The 19203-nt window shown below is 46.8% G+C and overlaps 1 protein-coding gene and 1 pseudogene across 1 annotated transcript; both read right to left on the bottom strand.

The window, feature by feature from the left end:
- Positions 1 to 7355: 7355 nt before the first annotated feature.
- LOC140898550 (vacuolar protein sorting-associated protein 29) lies at positions 7356 to 11306 on the bottom strand. The gene is made up of 4 exons (XM_073312501.1): positions 11205 to 11306; positions 10303 to 10494; positions 8628 to 8863; positions 7356 to 7874 (listed from the first exon to the last, which is right to left on the bottom strand). The coding sequence occupies exons 1-4, from the start codon at positions 11205 to 11207 to the stop codon at positions 7757 to 7759; spliced, it is 549 nt and encodes a 182-aa protein (XP_073168602.1). The 5' UTR covers positions 11208 to 11306; the 3' UTR covers positions 7356 to 7756.
- A 2503-nt stretch (positions 11307 to 13809) lies between these two features.
- Positions 13810 to 18182, bottom strand: LOC140898551 (immunoglobulin lambda variable 8-61-like; annotated as a pseudogene).
- Positions 18183 to 19203: the final 1021 nt, after the last annotated feature.

Below are 19203 nucleotides of genomic sequence, written 5' to 3'. Positions count from 1 at the left end.
CATAATGCACAGAGTGGCCTGGAGCTAACGAACCTGATCAAAGCTACCACATGCACAGGAGACAAATGCCTTGCTCTGCACGACTGCCTCCTTCCGTGTATCCCAGAAATTCAGAGCCGTAACAAGGACCCCTGGCATGGTGGCAATATACCGGACGACTTGATTTTCTTTCTCCCGTGCCAGATTCTTGGTCCAGGTGGCAAGGTCAATACCTGGCCACATGACAGAGGTAGGTATTTACTGATCCCAGTGGGTGTTCTTACATGTTCCTAATAATAATAGTAATAACCACAGACCAATGCTCTCTGCTGTCTGAGCTTTGCATCACAGGCCTCTTGTTCTCATAGCAATTGCTTCTGCAGTGATCCGTTCAATCACTGAGGTGGATTTTTCATAGCATTGCCCGCCCCATGCTGTGTGAGATCACGTCATGCTGTCATACAGATTCACACCATCCACAGCAATGTCATCTCAACAGGCCCAATATGATTCTGTGTTTTCCTGTTGGCCATTGAGCAACACTGGCTCCAAGGTTAACATGCCTAGGGATTTCTATAAGGCTTCCCCGTTTGGGGCTCTTTCCACAGGTACAGTTGCCTCGGGTCCAGCTGAACTGGGTATGCATCCATCATAACGGATCTCGTTCAGTGCACTCTGGCATTTGTTTGTGTTTGATTGAAGAGTTATTTCTTTGGCTTGCTACCGAACATTGCACAGCCTCCCTTTATGGTGCTGATTACTTTCTATCGTGCTGGCACACATACTCAGAATGCCTGCTACACACCATACAGGGCGCTGACATCTGCCCCAGGAGCTTAAAACCAGATCAGGTCACACAGTGTAAGGTTACAGTTCATTGTATACGGCTGGCGCGTCCAAAGGAGCCTAAGTAGGACAGCTCAAAAACGTTCTAGTGATGGAAAATGGGGTTTTCAAATAAACAAAACTTTTCACGGGTGGTGTCTTCTTTCCTCAAAACAATGCTGATTATTTTGGTTGGAAAAAAGAAAATTTGCGGCTGAAAACTGGAAATTTGGGGGGATTTTGACAAAAAGTTGGAATGGTCAGTGGAAAAAATTCCATGTTCTGACCAGCTGTAAGTCTAAAGAAGTTAGGATTCCAAGTCATGGAGGATTTCAGTGGGGTTGGGTGGCAAACTCCTTTAGACAGCTTTGAATATCCCGGCCTAAACGTTTACATTTGGGTGGGGAGGCAGGGTAAAGGGGGGCAGGAGAAAGGTTGTGAACTGATATTCATTAATTTGCAAACTAACCATTTGAATGGAACCTGATGAGAGATCTGGGAAGTGGGGTTGTGGGAACTGACAGATTACTCCTCTTTGTCATTGATGGGCCTCTGGGACCCAGGTGGTTTGCGAGATCCAGAAACTTCACATAGAAAGGAACAAACATCCAGGGGCAATATCAAACCAGGAAAATCAAAGCAGAGAAGATGCCATGAACTATATTGGCTGAACTGACACCACAAAGATATTAATTCTCGATCGGAGAGGTGAACGAGACCTCATGTGTGTAATTCATAACTCGCCTTTCCCGGTTACTGAGCGGGGAGAGCTGTCCACAAAACCCTTCAGAGCAAGTGCAGGGAGGAAACAGGCAACAGCTGTTTGTCCTTCTGCAGAGGGTGGAGGGGGAGCAGGAAGAGAAGTTCCCTGTTAAATAGCGAGGAGGAAGTGGAATTCTCAGTGAACAATCAGCTGATCTGTTGGAAGCAGAAACCCAGGTGTAACTGGGATATTGGGATAAATTATGTACAGCTACTAATATAATCCCTTTCTCCACTTCAGCTCAATTCTTTGCTGGAGTACAGGGCAGAGCTCTGTCGTTGCACGACTTTCAGAAAGCCCTATGCAGAGTCAAACCTCGGGTCAGACTATTTAAACTTTGATTTATTAACTCTCATCTAATTGAGTTCTGCCTTGTTTCTATAGCTGAATAACTGAGATAGAATCCCAATTTAAAGTAACTAGCTCAGAACTAAGCATGGCTTCCACACAATCTGTAGCCTCTTGGATAACAAAAGCTCCCCTCTAGCACTCCCTCTGGGTTCATGGTGGACCATACCCGATTTCTATGAAGGGCTTCCCTAATACTTAGAGACTGGCGTAACACGCAAGTACAGCCACAACGTTACAGATTCTGAGACCCATCCCTTGAGGCAGTTATATGCCATCTCCCATCATCCAGCCACAGGAACTCCGACCAGCTCACATATAAACACACAGAGAGATACATGCTACTTTGCTTCTCCATCTCCAATTGGCTCTACCGTGTTGAGACATTTAGAACTGTCACTCAGCGATGGGCCACCCATAGCTATTGACTATGCGCAGTAACTACCAACACCCTCTTTTCTGTATTCTTTTTTCTGGGCACTTACAGGGTGTCATCTGCTCTGCTCTTGTGCACAAACACAGCTGATTCCAGCAAATCCCTTCCCCCGCCCACCACTGTTCTCCTTTTCTTTGGGCTTACAACATAAAGGCTTATGAGTAACCCAAGCCATGTATGGTGCACAGTTCCCAGCAGAGCACAGGCTGAGTGTAGGGAGGATTTGGTCTCAGTTCCCCTTTGACTGTATCACTGTGGGTTACCCATAGCTGCTACCACTGCCGTGATGTACACCACAGTAATAAGTGGCCTCATCCTCTGGCTGGACCTTGGTGATGGTTAAATAGCGAACGGCTTCGGAGCTGGAAACAGTGAATCGATCTGGGACACTATCTCCTTTGGTGCTAGCATTGTATCAAAGAAACGGAGGGACCTGGCCGTCCCTTTGTTGGTACCAGGAGATGACATAGCCATCGTGCTGACTACTCAGAGTGCAAGAGAGTTTCGCAGCATTGCCTGGGGACACTGAATTTAAAGGTGGCTGGGTCAGCGTGGGCTGCAAGCTGGCCCTTGAAGCAAGGAGGACAGGAACTAATCTATCACAATTAACCCTCTATTTTGGCTGCATACTGAAATAGAATCAAGGAGAAAGAAACTGAAAACAAATGAGAGTTATAAAGGAAGTAATCAAAGCAGATTGTGTGTAAACCCTCCCCCCCATTACACCTGAGCAGTAAGTGAGCAGTGTGAGGAGCAGAGGGGCCCAGGCCATGGTGGGAATCCAGATGCGCTCGGCTTCCTGAGGCAAACGGGTCTCTGGCTGGAACCCTCCGATTCTCTCTTAAATCCCCAGAGCTGGAGAATCTGCTCATGCAAATCTGTTCGCTGTTCAGTGGCTGCAGTAGCATTTCACAGCCTCCATCCCCCCCCTCAATGCAGCTGCAGTTAAATGGAAGCTCTCTTTATTGAGGGATTCAAACCCAGTGGGACAGAAAGGGGAGGTCATTCACTTTTCCTGATAGAAACCTGCAGGAATACCGTGGCCATTACACAGAAAAGGGCAGCATGATTTCTACTCTCTAATACTGGGGTGACTAAATTTCCTAGCTTCACACAAAAGTCCCTTGCAGGGAAGGTCTTGGTAAACTTTCATTTCTTCCCCTCCTATAGCCACTATAATGTACAGCTAAGCAGAGTGGCAGAATCCTGCCCTTAATAACACCCAGGAAACCCCACTGATGTCAAGTGGGAACAGAATTTGACTCTGTTCATAATTTTTCCTTTGGAGGATATTGACTTATCAGCATGACAGATAAATAGCGTCACTCTCCCCTTATATATATATATATAAATGCTCAGTGTCCAGGGACATCCTAATTCAGGAAAGAACCCACGACAGATGAGCAGGATCCAGGTTTCCATTATCCTTATTACTGCCTTTATTGATAAGACACTGTACTGTGTATCTGAGTGTCCCTTATACTGCCTGAAATTGTACCAAACGTCAGGTTCCCCCAATATTGAACTTCTACTTCATTATCATCCTCAGCAACTGACCCAACTCCCTGAGGCCCAGTCGAACTGGGGACTGACTTTCAGGAATTTGAGCCCTGAAGTCTGCTTTCATTTTTGCCTGTGCATTTTGTGCACCTTTCCTTACGTGTGTAATAACGACAGTTGTGTACTCACCAAATGTTTGTTGTGTATGCAGTGGGTTAGGCACCCAACTCGTCATCTGTGTGTGTAGATACCCAATTTGTATGCAGAATAGCAGTAACTCTGTACTCAAAAGTAGGCCCAAAAAAATGCAGTACTCTAGAGTGGCCCAGTTCCACCATTCCTGGTGACTGCCATTGGAGCGGAGGGGGCTGTGCTCTCCAGAAGCCACCCAGGCCTGGCAGGATCAGCATCTGAGTGGCCAGGCTTAGACGTGCTTCTGGCAGGCTCTTATTTTGGCATCAAGGTTCTGCCACTAACAACTCCTGCTCCCAGAGAGCAGACGCGCCCCAGCTGACGCAGGGTTCTGGGTGAGGAAAATGTCATAGGGAAAGAAAACAATTGGGAAATATAAAGTGTAAAGAAAGAGGCCTGAGAAATCAGCTGCATGTTTGAACTGGAGAAAGAGGGGAGTTTAATTCCCTCAGGGCCCCTGGGATGTATTAGGCTCCTTTTTCATTATGTGATACACACTCTGAATTCTAAACATCCTCTCTGCTGAGAAAATACTGACCCCAGTAGCTGCACTGGAAAATTGCCAGTGATCTCACCATTACACACACACAGGGCCAGGGAAAGATATTTGTGCCTGCCAAGTGCACAGGAGCAAAAATTCCTCTGCGCATTCTCCAGCTTCATTTCACACTAGAAATGCAGAATGCACAAGAGTCACCCCATATTAATCTAATTCAATCACGATGAGAAACTTGCTCATTATAAACTCCAGCTCAGACAAAGCATAATGGGCCAATATCAAACAACAGGAAACACTTTACAAGTTACAGTTGGGAGGGAAGAGAGGACAGGTAAAAAGAGGGGTTAACTGATATTCATTTATCTTCAAACTAATTGCCTTCCTTTTTGCCTGTAACATTGCAGAGAACTCCCCAGCCAGCTTCAAAGAAAAACTACAAATGAATCTGTCTCCCTTATATCAAATTCTGCCCCACCTCCATATATAAAGCCTTTAGAAGGCTTTGTTTTCATCATACAACAAGAGTTTGGAATAACTGGCATTTGTAACAATGAATCGTTTTTTTAACAGGCTCAGATACAAGAAAACAGGAATCGAATAGTGGAGCATTGTCCTCTGGCACTAGTGATTCCTCTGCCCATCTCATATTGATAACACTTGGCACATATTTATCATTATTTACTCGTTCAAAGCACCATAGAAGTGGTAGGTAATTACTTGTCCCAACCCTCCTCCAGGGTGCTTAGGGAAGTATTATTCCCCCACACAGCACAGGGAGTGAATTGACTGGCCAATTACACACAACGTAATTGACAAATCCAGGGTCAGAACCGCAGGCCCTGTTGCCTCCCAGCCCTGTGCTCATTCCTCCAGATCACACAGCCCTAGCCTAAGGGGCAGTGTTGATGGGTCCCAGAGAAAGCCATCCCCAGCTCTCTTTGCCTACGGAAAGTGACCCGATGCCCTGGAGGAAGGAGGAGAATAAGAGAATAATTTGGACCTGGGAGGAAAAGCAGATAAATTATTAGACCCTCTCAGTGGAGCTGAGAAAGAAGTTGCACCTTTAAACTGAGGCGTGAAGAAAATGCACAAATCCTTCGGTGTCTCTGTTGTGAATTAGGTTCGTATCTCATGCTCAGCTCACTTGCTTGAGTCTAGAAATCCTCACTGGGTGGGATTAACAGACTTCCAGTTCCACTTACCCCACCATAGAAAAAGCAAAAAAGCTTTTAGAAACCACCTTTACGTGAAGTGTCCACTGGGCACTGCTTTCCCTGTAACAACAGCCCTATTACAGGCTAGCACAGCAGCTCTCAAAATGGGGTCTATGCCTAGGGCTCCTAGGTGCTATGGTAATACACATAATAAATCACTACAATGGATTTGGGAGAGATGGGAGATAAAGGTGTCCTATACCAGAGAATGAATCAGAACAGGCAGCCTTCTGCAGAGCAAAGAACAAGGATTTGAGGAGAGAGTGTGGCACCTAGTGATTTCAGATTAATATAATAGCAGATCTATTTTCTGTACAGGTGCAGGAGAAGAGGGTCAACCATGTAAACTCTGTTCAAATTAATCTTCAAGAAAAAGAAACATGAACAATACCAACAGCACTTAATGCAAAGATACTTCAGCAGTCTGTGGTTTGCTGCATCTCATTTCACTTACTGGGCATCACAAATGCTATCAACAACAAGGCACAGGGGAAAACATTACGCAAAGGACAAGGAGGCAGTGATTAAAGTAACTTCTTCTCTATGGCTCTGGTATTAAGTGACACAGCATCACTCACTGGGGCCTCACACTACTGCTGCTCCTGCACTCTTCATTCTTACCCATTGCTCATCAGCATGGCCCGTTGGGTAGAAAACAACTTTGTCACACTAGTCATCAGGAAAAAGAGGGATTTCGCTCTGCTTAGACAATGTGAGGATTCTCTGGTCAGATCATTTGGAGGCAGATAAAGCAGAGAACCACTGGACTGATCAGGAGTATGTGAAACAGTGAGATGGCGAAGTACCTCCAAACTTTGGTGGTGATTCAGTACAAGATTGGCTAGTCTCTAAGGTGCCACTAGTACTCCTTTTCTTTTTGCAAATACAGACTAACACAGCTGCTACTCTGAAACCAAAGATTTCACAAGCTTCCCCTAGGTGTTCAGAGAAGATGGCCTATAGATCTCTGAGGTCAAGTCGAACATGTTTATGGATGATTTCAGGGGATGCCTTTGCAGCTTTTTCTCTGCACAGCGGGGTGGGGGAGGGGTAGTGTCCACGCTAAAAGCTCTATGGTAGCAGAGACTAGACATGCAGTGCAGGGAAGGAATGGACTTCAGTGCCTTGCACAGACTGAAATAGTGCTAGCCGGCACATTTAACCCTTACAAGAGGAATTACAGAGGGAGAAAGATGGAAAAAATTCTTTGTTTGGCTTATGGGAGCAGGGGAGAAGCAACAGGAAGCTTCCTCTTTACAGAACTGACTTGCCCTATATTGCTAACGCAAGGACATAAATCAGACTATTAGCTGCAGTTTAGCTTGGGTAGGAAGCTGTTCAGCAACTATCTTCTAATACAGGAAAAGTCGTCGCCTTTTACTTTAACCATGGGGTCTGTATCTTATTCATCTGCTCTGGCCACGTCAATTGTTACACAGTCACCTCTATTAGAAAGGCAGGTTGAATAAATGCTATTAAAAAAAATTAAGAGTACTTAATGGCTCCGATAGTCTTTAAGCACTTTGAGAAGTTATGCTCTAATTCCAGCCCAACGCATTTCCTTATAAAAATATATTCATGGCAGGCAAACTACACAAATAGAGGAGATAAGTGTTTATTTAAATATTAAGGGTTAGAATAATTTATGTAACAAGTTCGGTCTCAAACGACTACAATCTAGTCATGCATATGAGATCAGTCCGTTTTAACAGCTGCGGTAACACTGGATATTTACAAGCTTAGCCATTTTATACATAGAAGATAGTTCAGTCTGTGACACGTGTGCTTGGAAATTATGTACTGTAAACTATTTATGCTGTTATGCTTTACAATAAGTTTACAAGCAGCAGTTAGTGAAAACTGATTGTGTTAGTGTGTAAACTGTCCAATAAAGTGTTGCACTAAAGTCTGTGGATCATGACTGTTTAGTTAGTTGATTTGACAGGAAAAAAGAACGAGAAACGGGAAAAAAAAGCACCAGTGGACATGGACGTTTTGCTTTAGGGCTTTTTGTATTCAATTCTTTCTACTTTCACATCATCTCCAATGAGCTGATACACATAAGTCACAACGGTGGATGCCTGGATATCCATCAGTACAAACGAAGGAATGATGTTTCTGGAAAGAAAAATCATTTTGGTTCATGTATCTGACAATTAGAGAAGCAACAGCATTGCAGTTAGATTTTAACAGACCTTCACTTTGACAAAGTGTGAACTGTCCCAAGGAATCGGATTTAGAAATTGCATTGCGAGTATGGTCTACTGCAGAAGAGTGGGAAATACAACACTTGGAGAAACTGCAGCTACAATTCATCCCAGGCAGAAGGATTTTGAAGTTACACTAGAATAATCCTTGAAATCAACAGCAAAACTTTTTTGGGAATTTCAGTGCAGTGACATTATGTTAACATGGAACCGTCCCAAAAATATCTTTCCCACTGAAGCTGACCCATCTCTGGAATATATCACTAAACGGGAATGTCAGAAAAATCAGACCACCGTCGTCTCTATTCCATTTGATATAGACTAATATAGGGCTTTAGTTTTTCAGAACTTTCCAGTCCTAGGATTCAAAAGGAATAGACAATAACAAACACATGTGTAAATGCTGAGCAGCCATTTTCAGCATTTCCTTCACTAGACCTAAGCCATCCTTGAGAAATGATTCAAGAATGCACTACATATATTAAGCTTTCTAAAGAGAAGAGGTAAAGTATTGTTCTGGTATCCAAAGCTTCTTGTAACCACAAACAGTTAATATAGACACCTAAGTATCGTCGTCATGGGCGCATCAGAACTATACATATATAAAATAAGTGCTCAGATATTATGCGTGCAGTATAAAGATCCCCAAACTTATTTAACTCACATCTCCAAGGCATTATAGGCTCCCGTGGCCGATCCTGGATTGATGTAGAACTTGTTTTCATGTTCGAATGCCTCAAATTTATGTGTATGCCCTGAAATCAGAATGTCCACATCCAACTGCCTTTGCAGCAGTGCCAGGCTGGCCGTGTCACCCCATGGAATAACCTGATGGCCATGGATCAGCCCAATTTTAAACTGCCCAACAGTTACAACTTTCTGTTCTGGGTAATTCAGGTTCTAAAAATAAACACACAGAGCAGGTTACATATACTCCTTCACCAGTAGAAAGTCCATTTGCATTTATTCATTCTGGGCAAATGACGGGGTAATGCCTTTACGGGCAACTATGTTTTTCCCAGCTTCATCATGCAGAATCCACTCAACATTGGCTCCATATCCAGGCAGGAGTCAACTGCATTCTTTTGCAAGGAACAGACTCGAAGTTGGTGGGAATGGGCTAAACTTACAGAAACACTTAACATGGTATTACCCTACTGTTCCAAAATAGTGTTAAATACAGATAGGCTTGGCAGAATTCAATATTTTTTATCATTTTGGTGGATATCAATGTTTATTTTTACAGTAGCACGAAGTTTTGGGGGGGAGGGGTCAGACAATTATTTAATTACAGTGTATGTTGAAATTCCAGAAGTTAAAGCTTTATACCAGTTAAAACACAAGCTGCCATCATCACATCAACATATACAAAATAAATATCTTGAAAATCAAACTCTAATAAGTTCTCAAGCAGCATTTTTCTTATTTTGCCTAGCTGGAAATTTTGATGATCATCAATGGAAATATTTTTTGCTTATTTTGTGTATATGGTGAAATTGATGTTTAACATTTACCGACAAAAATCTGAACTTTCCAAGCTTAATGAGACTTAAGGCTACGATTATGTCATGGAGTCCCTGACTTCCATTGACGCCGTGACATTTTCCGTCCTGGGGCTGGAGCTCCCAACCGCCGGGACCCGGCACAGCTCCCAGCCCAGCCCCCAGCCGCAGTCAGAGGACCCTGCAGCAGCCCAGCCCCAGGGGCAGGGGGACCGCGGAGATCCCGCCCACCGCAACAGTGGGGGACCCAGGAGCCCCAGCAGCAGTAGGTGCTCAACCCACCTACGCCTTTGTCAGGGATATTTTTAGTGAAAGTCAGGGACAGGTCACTGGCTGTCATGAATTTTTGTTTATTTCCCCGTGACCTGTCCCCCACTTTTACTAAAAATATCCGTGACAAAAACTTAGCCTGAATCATAGCGTTACCAAAAAAAAAAAAATCACACAATCTCTGCAAAAGCAGCAAATCAGATCAGAGGGTCTTCAATCTGGCAATAGTGAGGGAAAACAGAGCCAGAAGACTAGCTATTTTTATACAGATATGACTCAAATACAATGATATGAACTGCATTACACAAACATGCACAAATCCAAGAGGTGGCTTTAGTCTTGTTGTGTATGGGGAGGAGGGAGAGGGAAGAAACTACACTTTTAAAAGTCATTGATCTCATAATCACATAATACTCTGTTTCTTGTCCCCAGCATGTTACCCAAAGCAAGAATGACTAACGCCATCTTAATGACACTGAAGTGAAGCGGTTTAGAGAAAGTCATTCAAATGTTACCCCTGCATGCTAGACACACACACAGAGACACTGTTTAGAGAGAGGTCGTTACCTCATCAAAGTCCCCTCGGACAACGTGAACATCCCCAGCCAGTGTCTTGAGGTAGTCATAGCTCTCCTTGGTGCAGAGGTTTCCGGTGCAGAGGATGTGCTGGATCTTGCCTGGGACCAGCAGTTTTTTGAATTTAGCTGGCAGGCTATTGCATCGATGTGGGATGTGAAGGTCTCCTAATACTAACACCAGCTTATTCGAGGTCAGGGATCATGAAAAGTATTTAAAATTACTACATCAACAAAAAAGGAGTGAGAGACATTCAACAGCTGTTTGTCCTGTTCTTACTGACTGTCCATTAGTAAGAAGATTCCAGGAGGGATTAAAAACAAAATTCATTTCTACTCTGGATGATCTGACCATTTGACAAAAAGACTCCGAACACATAAGCCACTGACAGCAGTTTGAAGATTACTGAAGCACAAGAGGCCGCTCCAGCATACAAAATAGAGTCAGACCCCTAGAAACCCTGCAGCTTCTCAAACTCAGATTCTGCCAGCAGGGCTACTATTGTACTTGCGTTTGTGCAGCTGCCAATGAGGAATGCAGGCTATCACAGCAGGATATTTATTTACATGTTTACAGCGAATGAGAAGAGGGGGATAAGAGCCAGGAGAAGAAAACACTTCAGCCCCACCGCCTCATACAGCCCAGCCCCCAACCCCCACCCAGGCTCACACGGCCCAGCCCCCCCAGCCCAGCTCAGCTCACACAGCCCAGCCCCCCGGCTCACACGGCCCAGCCCCCCCGGCCCGGCCCAGCTCACACAGCCCAGCCCCTGCTGGGCCACCGCCCGGGGCCGGTTCTGGCCGCGAGCCCCCAGCGCCGCCTCTCCAGCTGCGCCCCCCCGGCCCGGGCCACCTCAGAGACAGCGCGGCCGGGCCCCGCCCCGCTCCGCTCACCATCCTGCCCCCAGCTCCGCTCGAGTCGCCGCTTCCGGGGGAGCCGGCGCGCAGAGACAGAGAGTGACCCGCCCAGCCAATCACAGGGCAGAGCGTGAAACACGTGAAACCGCGGCCCCGGGGGAGGGCGGAAACAAGCCTATGAGCGTGGGGCGTCTGCACATGCGCGTTGGGGAAAGTGAAGTCCTGGCGGTGCTGCCCTTTGCCGTCAGGAGAGCGGCCTGGGCTCGAGGCTGATTTCTTTGGGAGACGTTGCCATGGCGATGCGGGGTGTGGGGCTGGCTTCACCTTCCCCCAGGGGTTGGTCAGCCCCAAAGCCCTGCACCTGGGCCTATGACTGTAACCATGCCATGGAAAGGGGTCTGCCAGCAAGTGCTTCCCCTTGCCACAGGCCGGGGCCAGGAAGGGTGGGGGAGTCGGAGTCCAGTTTTTTCTGTTTCTGTCCAGGGCCTTTGGCAAACACAAAACCAGGCCACCGCTGCCGTCCGGATCACAGGCTCCTGCTCAGATTCAGGCACTGAGCATCCAGCGGGATATTTCACAAGATCTAGAATCTCCTGGTGTTGATGTTCATGGACCAAATCAACGTTCGTTCTCCAAAAAGAAACAAAAACAGAGTTTCCCGTTCTGTTTTCCCTTTCTGAAAGTGGACTGAACTCAGGAGCTCGGCACCACCAGCCTGCACAGAGCACAGCATGGGTCAGAGGAAGGGCGGTTTTTGTCTCAGTTCCTCATGTGTCTGAATCACTGTGACTCCCTGCAGAACAGTAATAATCAGCCTCATCGTCGGCTTGGACCCCAGAGATGGTTAGAGTGGCAGCATTGGCAGAGCTGTCAATGGCACCGGAGAATCGACTTGGAATCCCTGAGGGCCGCTTGCTATCCTGATATATAATCAGTACCGGAGCTCGGCCAGGGCTCTGTTGGTACCAGGAATTCCAGCTATCGCTGATGCTGCCGCTGCTCCTGGCACAGGAGATCGTAACCGTTTGCCCAGGAGACGCGGATGCTGAGGGCGACTGAGTCAGCACAAACTGGGCCAAGGATCCTGAAACAAAATCAGTAGCAAAGAGAATGTTGTGAGATGAGCCATTTCCCCCATTTATTGGAATAAGAGAAAGAGAAGAGCTAAAGGTGATGACAACTGTTATTAGCAAAATCCTCCACCTACCAGTGCAGTAAGTGAGCAGCGTGAGGAGCAGAGGGGCCCAGGCCATGGTGAGGAATCCAGAGAAGCTCGTCTTCCTGAGGCAAATGGGTCTTTGGCTGGGACCCTCCAGTTCGCTCTTAAACCCCCAGAGCTGGAGAACCGCCCCTTCATGCAAATCTGCCCCCTGCTCACTGGCTGCTGATGTCTGCACCTCCCTGCCCCTGAGTCAGTAAAGGACGGATCATTCTTGTAAGTGAGTTGAACTCAATGAAGGGGAAACACTAGTTTATTGACTTCCCTGCTCTCAGTGCTTAATTCATAATGAACGAGATGCCAAGGCTCAAGCAATGAGGTACTGGAGATCAAGCAATTTTTTTACATTCATAATTGATGCAGCAAGCCCAGAGTGGCCAGAGCCGGGGGCTATGAACTGCAAGCCAAAAGTGATGGGGCTCAACCCTGGCACAAATTAAGCACTGCCTGCTCTTACTTTTCAGAGAGCTTTCCTCTTCCCCATCCCACTGACCATTGCAAAATGAAGCCTGATACACACAACTAGGGTATAAAATCTTTACACCATTTACAGACTTCAGGGAAGTTCACACCCAGGTTTTAGTTCAGGTCCATCTCTCCATCAAGTCCTGAATTCCTCTGAGCCAGTTAAGTTTTTAATATTGGTTTTCTGCTACTTTCTGGAGAATTAGATGGATGCAAACTGAAGTTTATTCTGTATTTATTCCCAGAAAATCCCCCAGAAAATCTCTTCTAGAAGTCATGAAGCAGAGTCTCCATAATATCCTCCCATTCCTTTCTGTAGATGGAAAAATCCTGAACTCCTAGACATACCTGAACTCCTACTACCTTCAGTGGCCATTGTGCATACTGAGAGATGACAAGACCCTTTTAATCTATTAAGCCTTTGTCATCAAATGAACCCAGACTGGCCCTTGTTCACATGTCCTGCTGCTGGACAGAGCAGGATTTAAGCAGTTTCCATCCCACATCCAAGCTTCCCTGAGCAGTGAAAAGAAAACCAGCAACCTGGGACTTTCCCATCTCCAGGACCAGAAGCATGGACTGTGAGGCTCTAGCCTCAGTGAGCTGATGTACATTCACTGGAACAACAAAGCCCTGAAGATGGAAATAGCAAAGAGTCACAGGGGTCTGCTCTTTCCATTGATGCACCTACTGCGGGACCTCAGTCCCCAGGGAGGTCATCTGCACAGCTGGGCAGCAGCATTCACAGCCCACCTTCAGTTACTAAATAAAGCAGATAATGCTCTCAGCTTGCGTCTCTGCAACTCTGTAAACTGCTCTTTCTCCTCATTTGAAATACACTAGATAATACCTAGATGGGCGGCATGGACAGGGAGGGTAGATATCATGTCTACGTTTGATGGCACAGAACACGTACCATGGTTTGTGTAAAGAGAAAAGGAGGACTTGTGGCACCTTAGAGACGAACAAATTTATTTGAGCATAAGCTTTTGTGAGCTACAGCTCACTTCATCGGATGCATGCAGTGGAAAATACAGTAGGGGGATTTTATATACACAGAGAACATGAAACAATGAGTGTTACCATATACACTGTAACAAGAGTGATCAGGTAAGGTGAGCTATTACCAGCAGGAGAGAAAAAAGCCTTTTGTAGTGATAATCAAGGTGGGCCATTTCCAGCAGTTGACAAGAACGTGTGAGGAACAGTGGCGGTGGGGAATAAACCTGGGGAAATAGTTTTACTTTGTGTAATGACACATCCACTCCCGGTCTTTATTCAAGCCTAATTTAATGGTGTCCAGTTTGCAAATTAATTCCAATTCAGCAGTCTCTCATTGGAGTCTGTTTCTGAAGGTTTTTTTTTGTAATATTGCCACTTTTAGGTCTGTAATTGAGTGACCAGAGAGATTGAAGTGTTCTCCAACTGGTTTTTGAATGTTATAATTTTTGACATCTGATTTGTGTCCATTTATTCTTTTATGCAGAGACTGTCCAATTTGACCAATGTACATGGCAGAGGGGCATTGCTGGCACATGATGGCATATATCACATTGGTAGATGTGCAGGTGAACGAGCCTCTGAGAGAATGGCTGATGTGATTAGGTCCTATGATGGTATCCCCTGAATAGATATGTGGACACAATTGGCAACGGGCTTTGTTGCAAGGATAGGTTCCTGGGTTAGTGTTTTTGCTGTGTGGTGTGTGGTTGCTGGTGAGTATTTGCTTCAGGTTGCGGGGCTGTCTGTAAGCAATGACTGGCCTGACTCCCAAGGTCTGTGAGAGTGATGGGTCGTCCTTCAGGATAGGTTGTAGATCCTTGATGAGGCGCTGGAGAGGTTTTAGTTTAGTTTTAGCCCAGTGGTCAAGCCATGTCAGCCTGGTGCTCACAAGGAGACACAGAGTCCTCCAGCATTTCATATAACTTCTTTTTGCATTTGACACTGATGTGGCTATAAAAGTGTGGTACAAATGGGCCATTCCATACAGTACCTGGCTTGGGGTGAATAATCAGTTACAGGGAAATCTCCCTGCAGGGTTCGCGGGTTGTGCTAGACATTGTCTGGCCCAAAGGAGCCTTGATCACTTGATGATTACCTGTTCTGTTGATTCCCTCTAAAGCACCTGGCATTGACCACTGTCAGAACACAGGACACTGGGCTTGATGGACCACAGGTCTGACCCCGTATGGCCGTTCTTATGCTCTAAAGGACCTCAGGGGGGACCAGAACTCTGCCAGCCAGTGCCCACCCCTGAGGGCTGTTGTCTAGGGGGACAGGAAAGCGGAGGAGGAGAGAAAGGGATAGAGAGTGAAGAAGCTGAAGCTGCCCCCAGAAGAAGCTGAAGCTGCCCCCAGAAATGGAGTTCCAACTAGTTGCTCCTGATCCTTATTTCTTCTCTTTCCTTTTCCCTTTTCTCTCTGTCCGTCTGCTTGTTCTAATTGTGCCAGTCAGCTGGGATGAGGCTGGGTTACTCTAATTCCACTGTAACATTATCACTCACTTGTGCTTTCACCCTCCCTGCCCCAGCCGGGGAACTGAGGCTTAGCAGGAACGTCAGCCAGCCGTGTCCAGAGTCATCCCAGAGCCACTGCATGCTCCACCCTGCTATCCGGCGAGAGGGGAGCCGACCGTGGCGAACTAACCACCACAGCGACCAGACACAAGGGGATTTCTGCAGCTCTAGTGACCTCTTCCGGCCAAGTGACAGATCTGGGACCTGGGCAAATACTTTGCCTTTGCCCGAGATACCTCCCAGGGAGGCGTTACAGGTTCAGCCCAGAGCACAGCAGCTGTGCTCCCCAGGCTCTCTCAGTGGCCATGGAGCAGAGCTCCTTAGGAATCTGCTGTAAGAGGGAGGCCCTTCCCCCCTTAACATTATTGGTTATGACCTGCCTTGGGTAGCACCTGGGAGCTCTGCCATGGACCAGGACCACATTGTGCCAGGCACTGTACAAACCCAGAACAACAAGACAGTCCCTGCCCCAGAGAGCTCACAGTCTACGTAGAAGATGAGAGACACCAGGTGGAGAGACAGACAGACAGGCTGACACACAGACGGACTGATGGGGGAGCACAAGGAAACAATGAGACAGTAATTGTCTCCCAGTAACACAGCAATGCCCCAGTGGTGGGCTTTCCCCCAGTCTGCTTGGGAGGGGCTGTGATGCTGTATGGAATATGTAGAATGCTCTGTGATGGTATTGATACCAGTATTATAAAATTGCAATAAATCTGACCAGATATGCTGTGTAAGGTATCTGCGAAAATGTTATAATTTGCCAAGTATGATAATCTGGTTTTTAGGTTTGTATCACCTTTGTCTTGTGAGTTCTAGATACGTAGGGTATATTTGTATTTCCAAACTTTTGTTGCTGGGTGACGCCCCCAGACAGATTGGCATCAGCACTGCCTAGCCTGTTCGATGACCCATCAAGTATCATCAGCTGTACCATGAACCCACTGAAAGCAGCCAGGGGATACACCTTATCAGTCAGCAAGACATGTAGGGACATGCCATGCCATGTGCTGTAAAGCTCGTGTTTGGGGACATAGGAAGTACCAGCCACATGGCAAAAGAATAGAAAAGGCAGCTGCCACATCTCCATTTTGTCTTCATTCTTGCTTCTTACCTCTGGAGTAACTTTTCTACACACCGAAGCTCTCAACAAAGGACTGACTGACCCATCCAAGCTGTGGATGAGTTCCAGAGGGAATTTCAAGCCAGAAAACTCACCTGTACTGCTAAGAATCTGATAGATGGACTTTGAAGTCTCTGTATGTATGTGTTTGCTTTACCATTCAGCAATTCTCTTCTTGTTCTTTTTTCTTTATAATAAACCTTTAGTTTAGACACTAAAGGATTGGCAGGCAGCATAGTATTTTGGGTAAGATCGAAACTCCTATTGATCTGGTAACGTGGCTAACCCTTTAGGGTCAGAAGAACATTTTGTATATGTGAGCAGAGTTTTTAAATAACTTCTCACTGTACTAGACCTAGGTGTTGATTGGGAGCCAGAGAACTGGAATGCAATAAAACGGGCTGTGTGATTTCTTTTTCAGCTTCTTGATAACGGGTGTGTGGGGGATCAGGAATACAGTTTGTGACTGATTGGTGAGTCTAACTTCAGTGTTAACCACCACTTTTGGGAGTATCTGCTCTCCCTTTTTACAGCCTGCCCTCACCTTGGTATTTTCAGTGAGGGCTGCCCCAGGCACACCAGGTCACAGGAGGGGCTGGATGGGGAGCAGAAGGGGTTCGTGCTTGTATCTTTTAATGGCTGGATGGGATCTCGGGGGTCACACGGGCAGATCACTAGGATTTTCATTATTTGGTGATTCATTTTAGGGCTGAGGGTTTTGCAGGCACTTGGACAGGGGGGCGAGAACCAACTGATAACAGCAACAGGCATTGCGGTTGTGATTGCCAGCTCTGTAAATCGCCCTAGCCCCCAAGCAGCCAGTGGAGCTACACGGATGGACGCCACTAGACAATTCAGAATATATTTGGAGCCTTTCAAACTAATCTCCCGCTACGTCTGTAGGCCCCCAAAGGGCAGCCCCAGTTCTCCCGGGCTGTATTGCTGTGTTATGGGGAAGTTTGTTAGCAGAGAAACTGGCACCCAGTCTGTGCCCATAACGTTGGCTTTGCCCCTGTGACCCCCGGTGCAAAGTTTAAGAGCTCCCAGCAGGGCACAGGCTGGGGAGGGAGGTTTTTGTATCACTTCCCCATCTGACAGTGTCACTGTGGTGAGCACTCCCAGTCCACACAGAGCAGTAATAATCAGCATCATCCTCCACTAGGGCCCCCGTGACGGTCAAGGACATGGTGTTACCCGATCTGGAGCCAGTGAAACGCGCTGGGATCCCCGAGGGCCTGGTACTCGTGCTGTGCATGATCAGCCGAGGAACATTACCCAGTCTCTGTTGAACCCACTTCGGGTAATTATTATCAGTGAGGGCTCCACTACTCAGGCTGCAGGAGAGCGTCACAGTCCCTCCAGGAGACACTAACTCAGACGCCTTCAGCGACTGGAGCTGCTGGGAACTGAAACCTGAAACATGAGAAACAAGCTGATCAGAAATCCCCCTAGCACGGAGCACATCACAGATTCTTAGCACTATAGATAATAAATTCTTAGTTTGTTTCATCCAGCAGACAACCCCCCCCAACCCCTTACCTATGCAGTAAGTGAGCAGTGTGAGGAGCAGAGGGGCCCAGGCCATGGTGGGGGATCCAGATGAACTTGGCAAGCTGAGGCAAACGGGTGCCTGGCTAGGACCCTCCGATTCTCTCTTAAAGCGCCAGAGCTGGAGAACAGCCCCTTCATGCAAATCTGCTGCTAGCTCAATGGCTTCTGTCTTTTCAATTCTGTCAAAAAGGGGCAGAGACAACCCAAGGGAGAGGCAGAGCAGCCCTGCTCTGTGCCTCACTGATAACTCTGTGCTCTCTGGTCACTCCAAATGCAATAGGACCGAGCATGGGAATGGTCTGTACCAGTGTCTTCCATTCCAATCCTGACCTGAGGCCTCTGTCATTCTAGCCACAGGCCTTTGGCCAGTTTCACCAGCCACCTGAATATCTGCAACAGCTCTGTTCTTCCTGTCGTGAGCCTCTCACGTCAAGATCTCCAGTCATTTGTACTGGGCGTAACTAGGGACACCAGTGGAACCACCAAACTTATTTTCACTGGTGACCTGGGTCAGGATTTCAACTCTCTTCCCCAGAGGTGAAAGACAATATGTCGGATTATGATGATGTGTAAAACAAGAGCACCCAGAGGCCCTAGTCACCCAACCTCAGGCTTTTGGCTCCCTAGTCATCAACTATCTTGAGTGGAGACACTCTCTCTCCTCACCTCACACTCCTCACACTCCCCACCTCTCTCCCCGTCCTGACCAAGATATTTCCAGGCTGAACAGTTCCCTGCCTTCACTGTGCTATTCCCAGCAAAAGACAGTCTGCCTCTCCAGGCCTGCTTGCTTTCTCCTGAGAGACTAATTACATTGCAATTGCCCATACTTCTAATTTACCACACGGTTCTTCCTAAGCAAACCTAGTTAATTCTTAAGGAAAAAGCATGCCAGAGAAAACATGAAAAACAATAAAAGAACCTACACGCCTGCTAGTCAGCTTACAGGAGCTCCCTGCCAGCCCAACCTCCACGAGAGCTCTGGGCCGTGCCACTCCTTCCGACCCTTCCTTAAGGACCGGGGCCCTCCCTGGACTGGAATTCCTGTCCACTTCCTAGATCAGAACAAAGGTCCTGAGTCCACTTAAAGTCAGGCTATTTATTTACGAGTCCTTTCTTTGTCAGCTGGTCCCCGAAGAACCCACTTTGGGTCTCTGAA

Source organism: Lepidochelys kempii, chromosome 15 (assembly GCF_965140285.1).
Source record: "Lepidochelys kempii isolate rLepKem1 chromosome 15, rLepKem1.hap1, whole genome shotgun sequence".
Lineage (NCBI taxonomy): Eukaryota > Metazoa > Chordata > Testudines > Cheloniidae > Lepidochelys > Lepidochelys kempii.
Note: the sequence above shows the minus strand (reverse complement) of the source record. Positions and strands in the feature narration are given on the sequence as shown.